Here is a 14,592-nt window from a genome sequence, read left to right on the forward strand (position 1 = left end):
TACTGATACCAGGTCTGTGTTTACTTTGAGGAACATAAAGAGATTCCACTGAAATTAAATGCGAGTTGAAATAACAAGGTTTAATGCAGAGAGAAGGGAGGAGCTTCAGGGCTATGACTTCAGCGTAATACGATTTGTAGTCTGCTCACAGCAGGAGAAACTAAAGAGGGCACGATTTTCCATCCATACACCATACAGCGTACATTATTTGCAACACTATATAGCATACTGTATATGATAGCACAAGCAAAGGGAGGGAAAGGAAAAAGTAAAGGAGAAAGAAGGAATTGTAATGATGTGCAATAGTTAAATTAGGCTACAAACCAAGCAGCTTTATCTGGTTATCACTGTCCTGCTCTGTGGCTTCCTGTACCCGATCTCTCACTCTCTAATATATCAACATCTCATATATTCTGGATAAGAATAAGTACTTAACTGTGCTGGTTCATAAAATAAAAAATGTATATATATAAATAAAAAAAAACTAACAAGTTTTGTCTTGTAATTTTGACTTGAGTGCATGCTCTAGACTGTCCCCCAGTTCAACTTTCTCTCTCCTCGTCAGTCATCGCATAACTGCAAAGTCTGAGTGACACAGCAGTCATTAGTGTTGCCTAATGTGCTGATGCTGTGTAATGATATCCTGAACCAATAAATGATTGAATGATAAATAATAATCATACAACCCCAAGCTTGGCCAAAGTAAACCTAATTTCCCTGGTTGTACTGGGACCTTGGTGCCTCACAGGAACTGATGGCTGGTGTAGGTGTGCTCCTTCTAAGAGATTCCTAAAGAGTTTGCAGCGTGTTGGAGCACAACATATCCTCCTAGTCTTTTCTCTCTCTCTCTCTGTCTCTCTCTCTCTGTCTCTCTCTCTCTCTCTCTCTCTCTCTCTCTCTCTCTCTCTCTCTCTCTCTCTCTGTGTGTGTCTGTGTGTAAATTGAACAGTGTGTTTGAATTTCTGTAAGCATGGATTGAAATGATCCTAAGTGATAAGTGCTACACTGCTCCCTTGCTATAGCTGCGACTATCAACTTGAAACCCCTCGATTATGAATATGTGATGGAGGGAAAGTGAAGACAGTGGAGGAGAGTGAGAGAACAGATTACTCTCCTCCCTCCTGCACTCATTCCCTCCCGTTCTGTCAGCGCTATTACAGACAAGGAGACAAGGTGCTGAAACATAGCTCTCCTGAGGGACAACCCCCACCCACCATCACCGTACTAACCATACATATACACACACACACACACACACACACACACACACACACACACACACACACACACACACACACACACAAACAGGACTGTCTGCTTCCAATGCTGTTCAAAACATACACATACACAGAAGACAGAAGGATCATGTGCATGAAGGTCTGCTGTCTCTGATTATTTCTGCTGGATGTTATGTGGCATTACAGAACTAAGACAGAGATAACACCATTATAAGCCCACACATAGTCAAATCTTACGTGCTAGTTTGGCTTTCTTGCTCTTGGCTGCAGCCTTGCCAGACATGGCATGGCTATAATAAAACCCAGACTCTCCTCTGAGAAGCAAACATTGCTTTACACAAAATACTTCCCTGAAATTGTTTATTTTCCTTAACAGAGTTTCACACTAAAGCAGGGGAGAAAATGAGTTTACGAGTTGAAGCTGTGGAGATTTCCTTAGGCGCTCCTTACATTTTTTTTTCAAACACATGGAGCTATCCATCCGTCAAACTAGCTGATCCATCCATCTTCCCATCCATTTATCCATCCATCCACTTGGGTGGCAGCCGCCCTGTGGGCTTGGCGGGCCGCAGTGTCAGAGGGGAAGGCCTGTCTGTCAGTGTCAGGATGGAGAGGCATATCAGGGAGTCGTTGATGCAGGCTGGGGCCCAGTGCTCCCCAGACCCCCTGCCTGCTTCTATTATCACAGGTGGACTGTCGGTCACCACCAAGCAGCCTATCCAATCCTCAGCTCAGGAGGTGCGGTCAATAGGCCCTGATCATAATACACTCCAGTGAGGTATGGGAGAGAGACCTTGCAAGAACTTTTAGAAAAGTTGAAAGGGTGGTCATCCACATAGATCTGTTGGTGAGGAGATGAACAATTAGTGAGCACAGAGAGTGATGAAAGACATGTACTTGGTAGATAGACAGTTTTCTGCCTGCACAGGTGCTGAGATATTGTAATGACTCTGAGTAGATGTACATGTAATGAAGGTCATAATAATTAACTTATTATTATAAACCATATTCTGGCATAGTCTCCTTATGGGAAGAACCTGGCAAAATCAATCAAATAAACAAACAAACAAACCACAAATACTACATTTACAGATAAAGACAGGCATTTCTTAATTAATAGCAGAACGTAGTTTGACTATCAAAAAAAGAAGCTTTTTCAGATGATATAAATGTTTTTTTTTTATTTTTGACTATTTTAGTATAATAATGAAGATATTAATATTATGAAATAACACACATGGAACTATGCATCGACAAAGAGAAGTATTAAGCAAATCAAAACTATTTCATATTTTAAAATTCTTAAATATTAATAATAATAAAACAAAAACAAACAAACAAACAAACAAACAAACAAAGTCTCTTCCAGCAATTAAGGTAGTGGGGAATGTGAGAAGAGGCTGGAATTAAATTAAACCATCTTTCCTGGACAGGAAAAGCAAAGGACAAATGAAGGAAAGAATAATATCATGCACTTTTTTGATAGAAAGAGCTTCATAATGGAGGCGAAAAATATCTACTGGGTGGCCAGGAACCCGAGCCCAGAGGCTATAGGTCTGAATGAGGGTGGGAGGGTATGAGACACTACAACACAGACAGTTCCTCTGCTATATCTACATACAGATATCAGAGTTTCATGAGATAGAATGCTGAATGCCGGAGGAGACGATCCTGAATATGGAATTATACAAATACAACCAGATGTAAAGGTGGGAGAAATTAACAGCAGATGTGACTGAAGGAATAATAAAGGATCTGAACTCAGCAAGATGTAAGATTATCCAGGCCTGTGGATGATCCAGCAGGGTGGAGTGTGTGAACAGTTGAGTGATTGCAAAGCAGCTATACAATGCCAAACTTTCATAGGCAAATGTTGGGCAAATTCATTAGGTGTCTGTATAGGGTTGCATTAAAATTATGATCGTAGCTTAATCACTTAATACTTAGACGTTTACATTTGTTCATGGTTCATTCCAAGTGATTTTTGTACACACATTAGGTCACATATTTGAACATGGAACATGTCAGACCCTGCGTCCCTTGTGGACTGAGTAATATAATGTGTTGGAACGGGTTTGCTTTAGGAGCGAATGGACCTTATGGGACACCGTACAAGCCGTTCTGTGTGGATTCAAGATGGCGGTCTCCATGAGCAGGGGCATGAAACGCGTTTTAAGTTTCATTCAAAAGAACAATCTTAAAACAAGGTCGTTTTGCACCCAAAAGGCGTCCGAAGTGAAGGTATGAATGAATTTGAACCCAATATGATATGTATCGGTTTTTATTTATCACGTTAAGTAAACTGACATGGCGACTTTTTGCGTGATATAACTCCGAAATCATCAGAAAGCACAGACTTTCCCCCAGACTGTGACAGGCATGATCTTAAATATGTCTTGTGGTCCTTATCGAGTGTCAAATAGTTGATCAATAGTTAATTAATCAGCTTTTTCAGGCAAAAAAAACCAAAACAAAACATACCAAGGCTAACGATTTACACTGAAACATTAAATATGTCTATTTAGTCTGATGTAAACACTGTTTTGATCTTCATGAGAATAAACAAAACAAAACAAAATAAAACAATGAATGCTTCTTTGAATGTTCAGAATGTTCCTTGCAGTTGTACAACAGACTGTTTGACTTCTTGCTTATAGATGTGGTTGATATTCAGTGCTTGCTATTATATATGATATTATATGATATTATATGATATTGTTTGTTCCACTAATGTCTTCAGTAAATCAGCTCAACTATTCAGTCTGCTCATATACAGACTCCTTGTGTGTGGTTATTTCACATTAATATCATATCAAAGTAAGAATGTAAATTTATATTAAACCCTAATTTAATGTCATGTGGGTTACATAAATGTTTGTGTAATTTCAAGCACAATTCCATCAGCCCTGTCGTTTTGAGCTTTACCAAGTCGATCAATATTACAGTATTTGCACAATATTATGCAGCGGTTATTATTGTAATTAGTTTAAAATGTTTTTTGTTTTTTTTTTTAAACAGAAAAATGCTAAATGTGATTATTTATTTATTTATTTATTTATTTATTTATTTACTGAAGCCTTATTTGTGCCCCCCCCCTTTAAGGCTAAGCTCTTAGGATAACTAATTACGTGCAATGAAGAATTACACACACATTTTGCCCCTAATGAGAAATTCTGTGTCTTTACTATGTTATAGAGTTAGTGGTCACGGAATGGGTTTATTACATACACCTATGATATAGTGGACTTTGTAGGTAGACTGTAGCTCATTTCTTTCTGTGCAGAAATTGTCATGCTGTTGGACCACCACTGGACCACCGCTGTCCATCCAGGCATCATTTTAGTGGTGGATCTTTCTCAGTACAGCAGTGACAGTGCAATGGTAGCGGCACTGGTACATATGTATGACATTTTTTTTTAAATAGTGTGAATTTACACCCAGTTACAAACCATTGCTCGTTTTTTCCATGCACGATGCATGAACGGTCCTTTGGAACCTTTGACAATGTCTTTCCGACCCTACGCCTGCTGTTGCTGGTGATTTTCCGTATACTAATGTGACTGCACTGCAGTGACAATTAGAACGGTTGTTTATGGTGGTCCATTTTCATTTAAGCATCGTTCAATAGAAAAGCTTTTAAATTATGCAGAGAAACATACGGAGAAGGTCTGCCTGCAGACATGTACTCTTTGTCTGTCTGTCTGTCTGTCTATACATCTGTTCCTTTGCTTGGAATACTAATTCCATCGTTTTGAATGATCATTGTCACCAGCAGATGAACTGATTGGATTTTGGAATTGATCAAAACAGGGTCAAGCAAGGTCAAATAGTTGAAATAGTTTTTTCTTCAATAGCTTCCTTCCTGTTTGACGTACAGCACTGTACAAATGTCTTAGGCACCCTATTTTTTGGGGTGTTTTTTTTTTGGCACAAATTTAGTTATAGATATTTATTTGATGACTTCTCTATTATTGGGTCGGTATAAAAAAACATTTTATGAAGTCACAATCACTGGTGTCAGGGGTGAGGAGGCCTGGGGTGCAGTTCATCCCTAAGGTGTTCAGACGTGTTGAGATCAAGGCTTCCTGCAGGCCACTCGAGTTCTTCAACACCGGCCTTGCCAAACCATGAACCTCACTTTGCGCGTTGTCATGCTGGAACATTTCCATTCCCTTTTGTTCCACTGAAGGGAAATTTTAATTCTGCAGCATAAAAACACATCCTATACTATAGTCTGCTTCCAACTTTATGGAAACAGCTTGGGGGGAAAACCACATATGCATGTGATGGTCAGGTGTCCACAAACTTTTGTCCTTATAATGTATAGCAATAATGGGGTTAATTAATGCCATGGTGATTTAGATTAAATATATATATATTTTAAAACTGTAACTGAACAATGAGCCTCTTTTGCTGTTGTGGCAGACGGTTATAATAATTTCATAATTACACAGTGCACCTGAGAAAGTGACCAGTAAATGTACATGTTGGTATAACATAGGAGTACCTAATATAGTGGCCCCTGAGTGTGTATGTTCCAAGTTTGAGGCAGTTTTTAAAAGATATGAATGTTTTTGGAATACCTTTAGGCTCATCTACATGAAGTCGAGTGTTTGGGGAATTCAGCGCCATGTATCATTTTACTTTTGCGCACTACTTAGTTTTAAACTGAAAGTTGAGTATAGGAGCGTATCGGCCTGAAAATGTGTTATCAGAAGATAAGAAATAAAGAATTTTTTTTTTTTTTACTTTTTGGCTTGTTTTGACCTATTAAAAAGCCTCACACACGCATGAACAGAGTACACCTCGGTATTTTAATGCATTGTTAACCCTAGTCACTTGTTTCCGTAACAGCTGAGATTAAGTACAACAATAGCCTAATTACAAAGCCGTAAGTGTGCTCTGGAGTGTTTGAAGTGCACCTTTGCAGCTCAGACCTGTCTCTGGACATGATTGACGAGCTGAGTTACTTGATGGCTGCTGCGCACTCGGTGTGATGGAATGCGTGCTGACCGCCAACCCGTCTGTGTTTTGTTAGGCAGCGTGTCACTAGGGATGCTGGAGAGGTGTGTGCCGTGACGGCAGGGGGTGAACACTACACAGATCTAGTGGCAAGAAATAGTAAGCCCTCAAAAACCATCACATCACCCCTTCATTAACAGCAACAACATCAGAAACGAGGTGTTTTCGTTTGTTTTAATTTTCTCCAAATGTGGCCGACCGAACACAAACGCGGACATTCACAATGCCCCGAGGTGTTACGTGCGTCAAAACACTGAGCGTATTCTTGGCAGGGAAAGTTTATGAAAAGACATTTTAGCCATGGTAGACTAATATTGAGGTGAACTATATGCTCCGTGTTCAGAATGTCTGGAACTGGAAATTTGACCTAATAAAATCTCAGATGGTAAGTAAACGTTTGTGGGGTGGGGGGGTGGGGGGGTGAGGGGATAATAAAATACTGACACGGGTTTTGATTTAAGCTTACGTAACCTTAGTGAATGTACAGACATAATTTCACAAGGATTTTCTTAACTTTTATTATTTTTGTTCTTAATAACATCTCACTGCAGTTCAGTTTTAAACATCAAAGCTTTATTTAAAGGACGACCGTGTTGTACATTATTGAGCCGTCTGTAATGGTCTGTAAATGAGAGGCTTAATAATCCATCTACACAGTCTAAAGTGAATATTTGAAATTGTTCAGCTTGGCCTTGTGCATGTTGCATTGCATAGCAGTGGGCCTCTGTGGGCTGAGATCTCTGACTGTGCGATAAAACATAGCGTTCCCTCTGCAGCTCTTAATCGCCTGTGGTCTTAATGGCTGATATCAGTCATGTCAGCCTTTGTGCTTTTACACAGAGGAAACAGATCCTAATTCTCCATAAGCTCCAGACGCACTCGCGCTCATGTCAGTTAAAACCATTAACCCGACTCTCAGCAGTAAGTAGGAGAAAGAACAAGAGGAAGAGAACTGTATATCAAGCAGACCCGATTCAATGAGTGATCTCATTTATATAATCATTTGTTTTTACATGTCACTTAAGCACTTTAATTCACTCTGCATTGTTATTATTAGGTTCATCAAGTTGAAGAATGAACGCTGCCTTAAAGGCATCCCTAGATTTTGTCGACTTATTAATGACATTTTTCTTCTTCTTCTTCTTCTCCAGATAATTCAGTCATTGCGTTTGGCTCTGAACTCCACTGGAGTCTCGGTGGTGTCTTGCGTCATCCTACATGTCGACGTGCACTTTCAGGAAATCTGCCGTTTTTAATTAAATTGTACCGGGAGACTATCTGGTATCACACTTTTGGGTTGCACTCAAGTCAACATTCGCTGCTTGTACTGGAGGAAATTAGACAGAGTGAGCAATGGGGAGAGACGGTGAGGGGGAGAATAGGACGTTGGCTACGGCTACACCTGAGTATTACCATAATTATATATTGATTAATTTATGAGGGGGGGGGGGGGGGGGGGGGTTATTTCTTCATAGCTGTGAGTTTTATGTGGCTAATGTGTTATTAGTTGCGTAACACTTCAATCAATTGGCATTTTATTCAATGGCAAAAATATCTAACGGCGATTGAGAAAACGTGTAGTGTTCGCGTCGGTATATCACTACTGTATGTTTGTATCTTTAATGCCTTTTGCTCAGGGGTGATTACAACGCTCATTTTTATTTCTACACACATTTGTGTTAGTAATAATCCTTTACAATAATAATAATCTATTTAGTGGCTATTGTAAGATGATCAGCAGTGTGTGGATGGTATAGTAATAAAAGTCAGTGGTGCTAAACGGCTCTGATTCTGCTTTAGGCCTCTGGCCCCATGGGTATGTTGAGCAGCGGCGCGTACTGGTGCAGCTGTCCTGGTCTGGTTATTTTTGGAGAGCGGCGCAGCGCTTTCTCCTGCAAGCGCTGTTTTTGAAGGGACTTCAGCGCCATTAATCAGGTTGGGGACCCCACGGTGCGAGAGGGCCCCTGGCCCTGGCTCTCCACACTGCACGTTTCTGTTCTTCTCCCTGCACTCTCTGCACAGTGTGACGCGCAGAGGAACCTCATCAATCTCACCTGTCCGAAATGTCGACCGCAGATTTAATCAAACGTTTCGTCTAACACGTACCCCCCCCCACCCCCCTCCTCCTCCTCCCACCCGCTACCTCGTGAAGACTACCCTCCTTCCCCTAACATACCTCTTCTCTCTCTCTCTCTCTCTCTCTCTCTCTCGTCCCTTCTTCCCCCTCAAGATCCCTTTCATTCTGTTCGCACTGTTTTTATTTTAGGTCATTCGCACTTTGCTTCAAGCTGAGTGTGTTTCAATGCAGAGAAAACACACGGTGCCCCACTGCATCACACTTTTAAAAGCAGCAGTAGGACCACTAAAGTTTCTCTCATGCTCGGGGTTTCACTACATCAGGGGTCTGAGAGTAGGCCGGTCCAGCAGGGTCGGGTGAGAGGGTGTGGGAGTGAGGCTGCAGGAGTGGCCGTGTTTTTCAGCGTGATGCCTGTTTGAACAGGGTGCGTAGGACTACACTGACACACGCTAACCCCGAGTTCTGTGTGTTTTTTGGCTTGCTAGGGGGGCAGATGAACTGTAGAAGCAGTGTGAGTAGTGTCTTTCTTCCCAGTCTTTCTCAGCGCTAAATGGACCGCCTACTCTTTTACAAAAAGTCTCCATACATAGGGGAAATTAACACTTAAAAAAAAAAAAAAAAAACCCTCTTCCAAACTTTTTCATACATATATAGTTTATATTATATATCTTTTTCAGATCGCCTTTGACAAAAGAAGACCTATCACATGCATTATAGCAGCATAAAGTTATTCTTTCTTTTTTCTTTCTTTCTTTCTTTCCTTCTTTCTTTCTTTCCTTCCTTGCTTTGTTCTTTCTTTCTTTCTTTCTTTCTTTCTCTTTCCTTCATTGCTTCCTTCCTTGCTTCTTTCTTTCTTTCTTTCCTTCCTTGCTTTGTTCTTTTTTTTTCTCTTTCCTTCCTTGCTTTGTTCTTTCTTTCTTTCTTTCTTTCTTTCTTTCTCTTTCCTTCCTTGCTTCTTTCTTCCTTTCCTTCCTTTTCTTTCTTTCGCTTTCTTTCCTTCCTTCTTTCTCTTTCCTTCTTTCTCTGTTCTTCTTTCCTTCCTTCCTTCTTTCTTTTGCTTTCTTTCCTTCCTTCTTTCTCTCTTCTTCTCTCTTTCCTTCCTTGCTTCCTTCTTTCTTTCTTTCTTTCCTTCTTTCTTTCTCTTTCTTTCCTTCCTTCTTTCTTTCTCTTTTTCTTTAGTTTAGTTTCGTTAGTTAATAAGACAAAAAAAACAAAAAAAAACCCAAACCCTGCGCCACTCTCCATCTTGAAAATGTTCTTGTCTCTGAAAACGTACGGGAAGTCGTTTAGCTCCGGCCGTTACTCAGCTGTGACAGTGAAAATGTTAAATAAATGTCTCTTCACCGAAAACTTCGCCGTATCGACAATTACAAAGGTTTTTTTTTTTTTTTTTTTTAAATCCACTTACATAGAGCACCCACCAGAACGGCTGTCAGCTGCTGCTGTTGTAGAAAACTAATCAACCTTCTGACCAATCCGAACTCGGAAGTCAGTTGTCCCATGGTATAACTCTTAATATCCTTTTCTCAAAAGCATTTCAATTTCTCTTGCACTTAACACACATTTAATATACAGATATTTGCACACACACCCAAAACCTGTTGTATTATTGAGGACCTATGCTTAATCTATGTTCTAATGTATAAACTTTAAAACGCTTTCAGTCTGTCAGTGACCCAACACAAGCGCAAAGGAAACAGAATCATGTTTTGCCTTCGAAAGTACAATAAATTGTAGCATCCAGTCATTTTTTCCTAACTAGCAATTCCAGCCTGTAGCGTTCTGAAGAGCTGTTTTTGGAGCTAACGCTGTTTGCATAGTGGTGTATCTGACGCTGGTTTTCCGTCCGTAGTTGCTAATGTTTCCAGCGTCTTCACTGTATGGAAACGAGCCATGCATTACGGATGAAACTGAAACACTACAGTGTCCTCCGGACTTCTCTTCTATTGGCAATGCAGGATGGAAGAGTGATTGTTCTGACCTCTGTGAAATCTCTCTGCAATAGGCAAGTGTATATAGAGTTGTATTGTACAGTGTATGTTCATATACACATTCTCTCATGCACAGATGAAATATTTATTTCAATAAACGGTGCAAGTTTAAAAACCTGTATATTTCGAGCTTTCCGATCCGTTGGTGTCACACACTGACACACAGTACTAAGGGCTAATACATACGCCATATGCTAGGACAAACTTTTCATCGCCTGCTCCGGTATAGCAGCATCGTGCCGTTCTGTGTAAAATACGAGGAGAGAACACACAAAGTTACGACTGTAAACCTGCCATGTATCATCAGGAACAAACCGAGGGAAAGGAAGTGACTCGTTCGGTCAGAGCTAGCAGAAAGATACGGAGGCAGCGGAAAGCGGACGGCTGTAGAGTCAATGGCTATCTCGATATGTGGAGGCCGAGAAGGAATAATTGAGCCAGTCGTCGTACTCTTCCATGCAGGTGAGATGACAAAAAACATCGAGATGGTGGTCCGTATTTGGTGTTCCGTTTGTCTTGTGTTTTTGAGTAGTACTTTTATAAGCCGTTAGTTGGCAAGATGCCGAAAATCCGCTGAAGACGTGTGGGAGGGAATCGCCTTAATGAGCCGTGACACTCCGAGGTGAACGCACAGGAACAGTGTGTACCTCACCTGTCTGATGAAGCCTAAGGGCTCAAAGAGTACCATTAATGTTAATGAGCTTATAAAAGGAAAAAAAAGTGTGAAAAAAAGGAAAGAGCGTGTTTCAGGAGAATGCGAGTTTCCATCTGCATCTGGTCCACTCTCAGTGTGAACACCTCTGAACGTTTCCCAATCGGAGGAATAGCACCTGGCAAATTCTTCCAAGTTCTTAGACGGGTCAGTGATATAAATAATGAGAGACACAGGCTTGTTAGGAACACGTTTGAACCCCCTGCAGATTTGGCATTCCGCATTGCGGAGGCTCTGCTGTTGAGGCTTGTGAAGCTTTAACCCGATCGTTACGAATTTTTCGTATAGCAGTGCTAAGATTTTAGTAAAGGAATCCGACTTTTTCCCTCTTCGTAGAGTTCAGACACGTCTAGGTGTTGGTAGATTTGAGGTCTGATAGTATGATTATTCCTTCGGTAGTTTCGGTTAGCCGTGTTTCAGCTTATGCGTGATTGTCTCAAATGACACATTACCATGTCTGAGAGGGTAATGGCTGCCTGAAGGTGAAAGGGAAACATGTGTTTGGTTTGTCAGAGCGAGGTGAGAACACACATTAACCAGACTCAGACTGTATACCCTAAAATCACTCCTGACACCTCTGAGAGGCCCTCCGCTTCCAGACCACTGCGCAATCACTGCTCACTTAGCTACAGCATTAATAAACTCTTCCTTTCTTCAGGCCGGCTGCTTGATAACTCTGCATTAGTTGTCATATGCTGGGAGATGGAGTCTAGCCTTGAGCCAAAATAACGTCAGATCAGGCGGTAATATCAGACTTTCAACAGGAAATAACATGTCATTTAATGCAAAGTCTTGAAGCTTTGCTCGTATGGTTATATACGGCTTCATACTCTCAGAAATATAATATGAAAGGGGGAACTTTATATATATATATATATATATATATATATATATATATATATATATATATATATATATATATAAAATAGAGTTCATGTTATTGTGAAAAGAATGTTATTTAAGTTTGATGGTCTTACATATTGTTGACTTTAACATATTCAAATGGATTCATAATTGGGTACAGTAGTTTGATTAGGCATTGGGGTAAGCAATATGGCAAAGTGTCGATGCTTGAAGGAATGTCATGACATCACAACACACCATACATTACAATTAGAGCTGATAGTGTGAAACCTCTTCTCTGTAATCTCTGCACTGATGAAATTTGACACCGGAAGTGAGCTGCAGTGAAGCGGGAGTTTCGGCATCGAGTCTAATTTTTATTTGATTTTTTTTTGCCGTGCTGGGTTAAAGGGCCGGTACACCGCTGAAAGATTTAAATGAAGATGAGTTGACAAAAAAGTATATATTTCACAGAAAAAATATATTTATAGAGTAGTATATTTCATGTCCAGTTAATGTTAATATATAAAAAAGTGTATATTATATATGACCAGTTTGATGTTCGATGATGAAGTAGAAGTGCTTGTGTTTGCGGTGAGTGAATGTGGAGGTTTTTTAGTATTCAGTCAATGTTAACATGTATTAATAACATTCAATAAGTTAATAAATCTTACTTTAATCTTCAGAATGGAGTTCATGTGTTAATGTTAACGTGAGTAACGTGTTTTCTGTGTACGAGGCCAGTTACTGTGAAACAACGTGTTGAAATGGAGAGAATAAAGTTTTTACTTGCATTTCATTCAGAATTGTGGAATTAATTATTATTTCATTTAAAGGAAGGTATAAAAGGCAGAACGATCGGTATCGGTATCGGCCGATATCATCACTCTGAATATTCGGTTATGGGTATCTGCTGAGAAATTTAGTTTCGGTGCATCTCTAGTTACAATGCATATTTTATTCAGCATTTAGCAAATATATGGGCACCATGCTGGTGGGTCTTGCCACCTCACAGCTTCAGGGTCACTGATTCAATCCTGAGCTCGGGTTACTGTCTGTGCAGCATCTTCCAAGTTGTCTGTGTGGGTTTCCTCTAGGTTCTTCAGTTTCTTAATATTGTCCAAAAATTGGCTTGTAGGTGGACTGGCTATGATAAAATGCCCTGTGTGTGTGTGTGTGTGTGTGTGTGTGTGTGTGTGTGTGTGTGTGTGTGTGGTGGCATGCGATGAATTGGTGTCCCATCCAGGGTGAATAATCCCACCTTATGTCCAATGTTCTCAGGATAGGTTAAGGATCCACCATGACCCTGATCAGGATAAAGTGGTTAGTGAAGATGAATGAATTTACAAAAAAAAAAAATCATTAGTTAATGCACGAAAATAAATTGGACTTTAGCACCCAATCGGTCGCTGGTTATATTGAACAACAATTGATTTATAAATGACACTTAAATGATACTCTATATCATGGTCCATGTCCTTACCAGTATTTCGCCCAGCACTACTAGGTACCCATCATGACTTAATGTCGTTCTCATTCTTTCTTCGGCTGGTAAGTCTACAATTGCCCTCTACTTTTCCCTGTGCCCTCTTCACCTCTGCTTACTGTGCTGAGGGATGGGCAAAGTGCCACGACTACATGGGATCAAGCTGCTTAGCCTGGCACTCTCTCAGTAAGCCGTGCCAGACCTGACGGCAGCCTGGCTCACTCGGAACAATATTTACCGAACGGTCCGTTCGTTACGAAGCTCCCTCTCTCTTCCTTTGAAGAAGGAGAAATAGTAGGGACCCCATTCCCAGTCTTCCCAGGATTTTGAAATCCGTTCCAGTTTTCCTAATTAGCTGTACGATGTGTAAAGTCCAGTCCTTTTTTTTCTTTCTTTTCCTTTTTGTAGATTTTCTTTTGTCGCGTCGCTTCTGTGAATGTTCGCTCTTAAACACGCAGCTCTTAAAAACACTCTCATTGGATGGAGACGGAGTGTTTTCATTGGACGGGGTCTGCTTTAGATTGATCATTTGGATAACAGGCCCTAAGCTGTTGTGCAGAATTCCCTGTATTTCCCGTGCTAACTTTCCAGGGTCAGTGCAGGTGCCGACTCATTCACCTCTTGACGTTTTCTTATATCCTTTATCCAGCTTTGGTCAGTTCTCCCACTGTATATTTTTCTAATGTGTCTTTTGTCGTTTTCATTTCTGTATCCGTATGTGTATGTCTCTCGTACCTGCTGTTGATCTCTCTTAACCACAGAGTTGTTTGATTGGCTTGTATCGACCATTACACCACCCCTCTCTCTTTCTTTCTCTAGGGCCTCCATGAAGGGCGTGTGTTCTCAGGAATCCAGCCCACTGGGATTCCTCACTTGGGAAACTACCTTGGAGCTCTGGAGAGCTGGGTGTCCATGCAGAACGACTACAGCTCCGTGTTGTACAGCATCGTTGATCTGCACTCCATCACCCAGCCTCAGAACCCAGAGTTACTACAGAACAACATCCTGGACATGGCAGCCAGCCTGCTGGCCTGTGGCATTGACCCCGCACGCTCTATCCTTTTCCAACAGTCTGTGGTCAGTAACACACAGCTCTCTTTGACACTTATTTTTTTTGGTGGTGTTGTTGTTCTTAAAGAAAATCAACAGCACCGATGTCAGAACATGCGGAATAAACCATCTTCGCTCCGCATCTCGCGTCTCTTGTTTGTTTTCATGGCTTA

At 40.7% G+C, this 14,592-nt stretch overlaps 1 protein-coding gene across 2 annotated transcripts in view; it reads left to right on the forward strand.

Moving 5' to 3' along the window:
• The first annotated feature begins 3,334 nt into the window (after positions 1-3,334).
• The window catches only part of wars2 (tryptophanyl tRNA synthetase 2, mitochondrial), a 16,195-nt gene continuing 4,937 nt past the window's right edge, over positions 3,335-14,592 (forward strand). For both annotated transcript variants that reach the window (XM_017469150.2, XM_017469151.2), the window contains exons 1-2: positions 3,335-3,479; positions 14,189-14,446. In XM_017469150.2, the coding sequence (XP_017324639.2) occupies positions 3,375-3,479; positions 14,189-14,446 (363 nt within the window). In that variant the 5' untranslated portion in view covers positions 3,335-3,374. The remainder of the gene's footprint in view (positions 3,480-14,188; positions 14,447-14,592) is intronic.

The sequence above is a fragment of the Ictalurus punctatus genome, chromosome 6 (assembly GCF_001660625.3).
Source record: "Ictalurus punctatus breed USDA103 chromosome 6, Coco_2.0, whole genome shotgun sequence".
Taxonomy (NCBI): domain Eukaryota; kingdom Metazoa; phylum Chordata; class Actinopteri; order Siluriformes; family Ictaluridae; genus Ictalurus; species Ictalurus punctatus.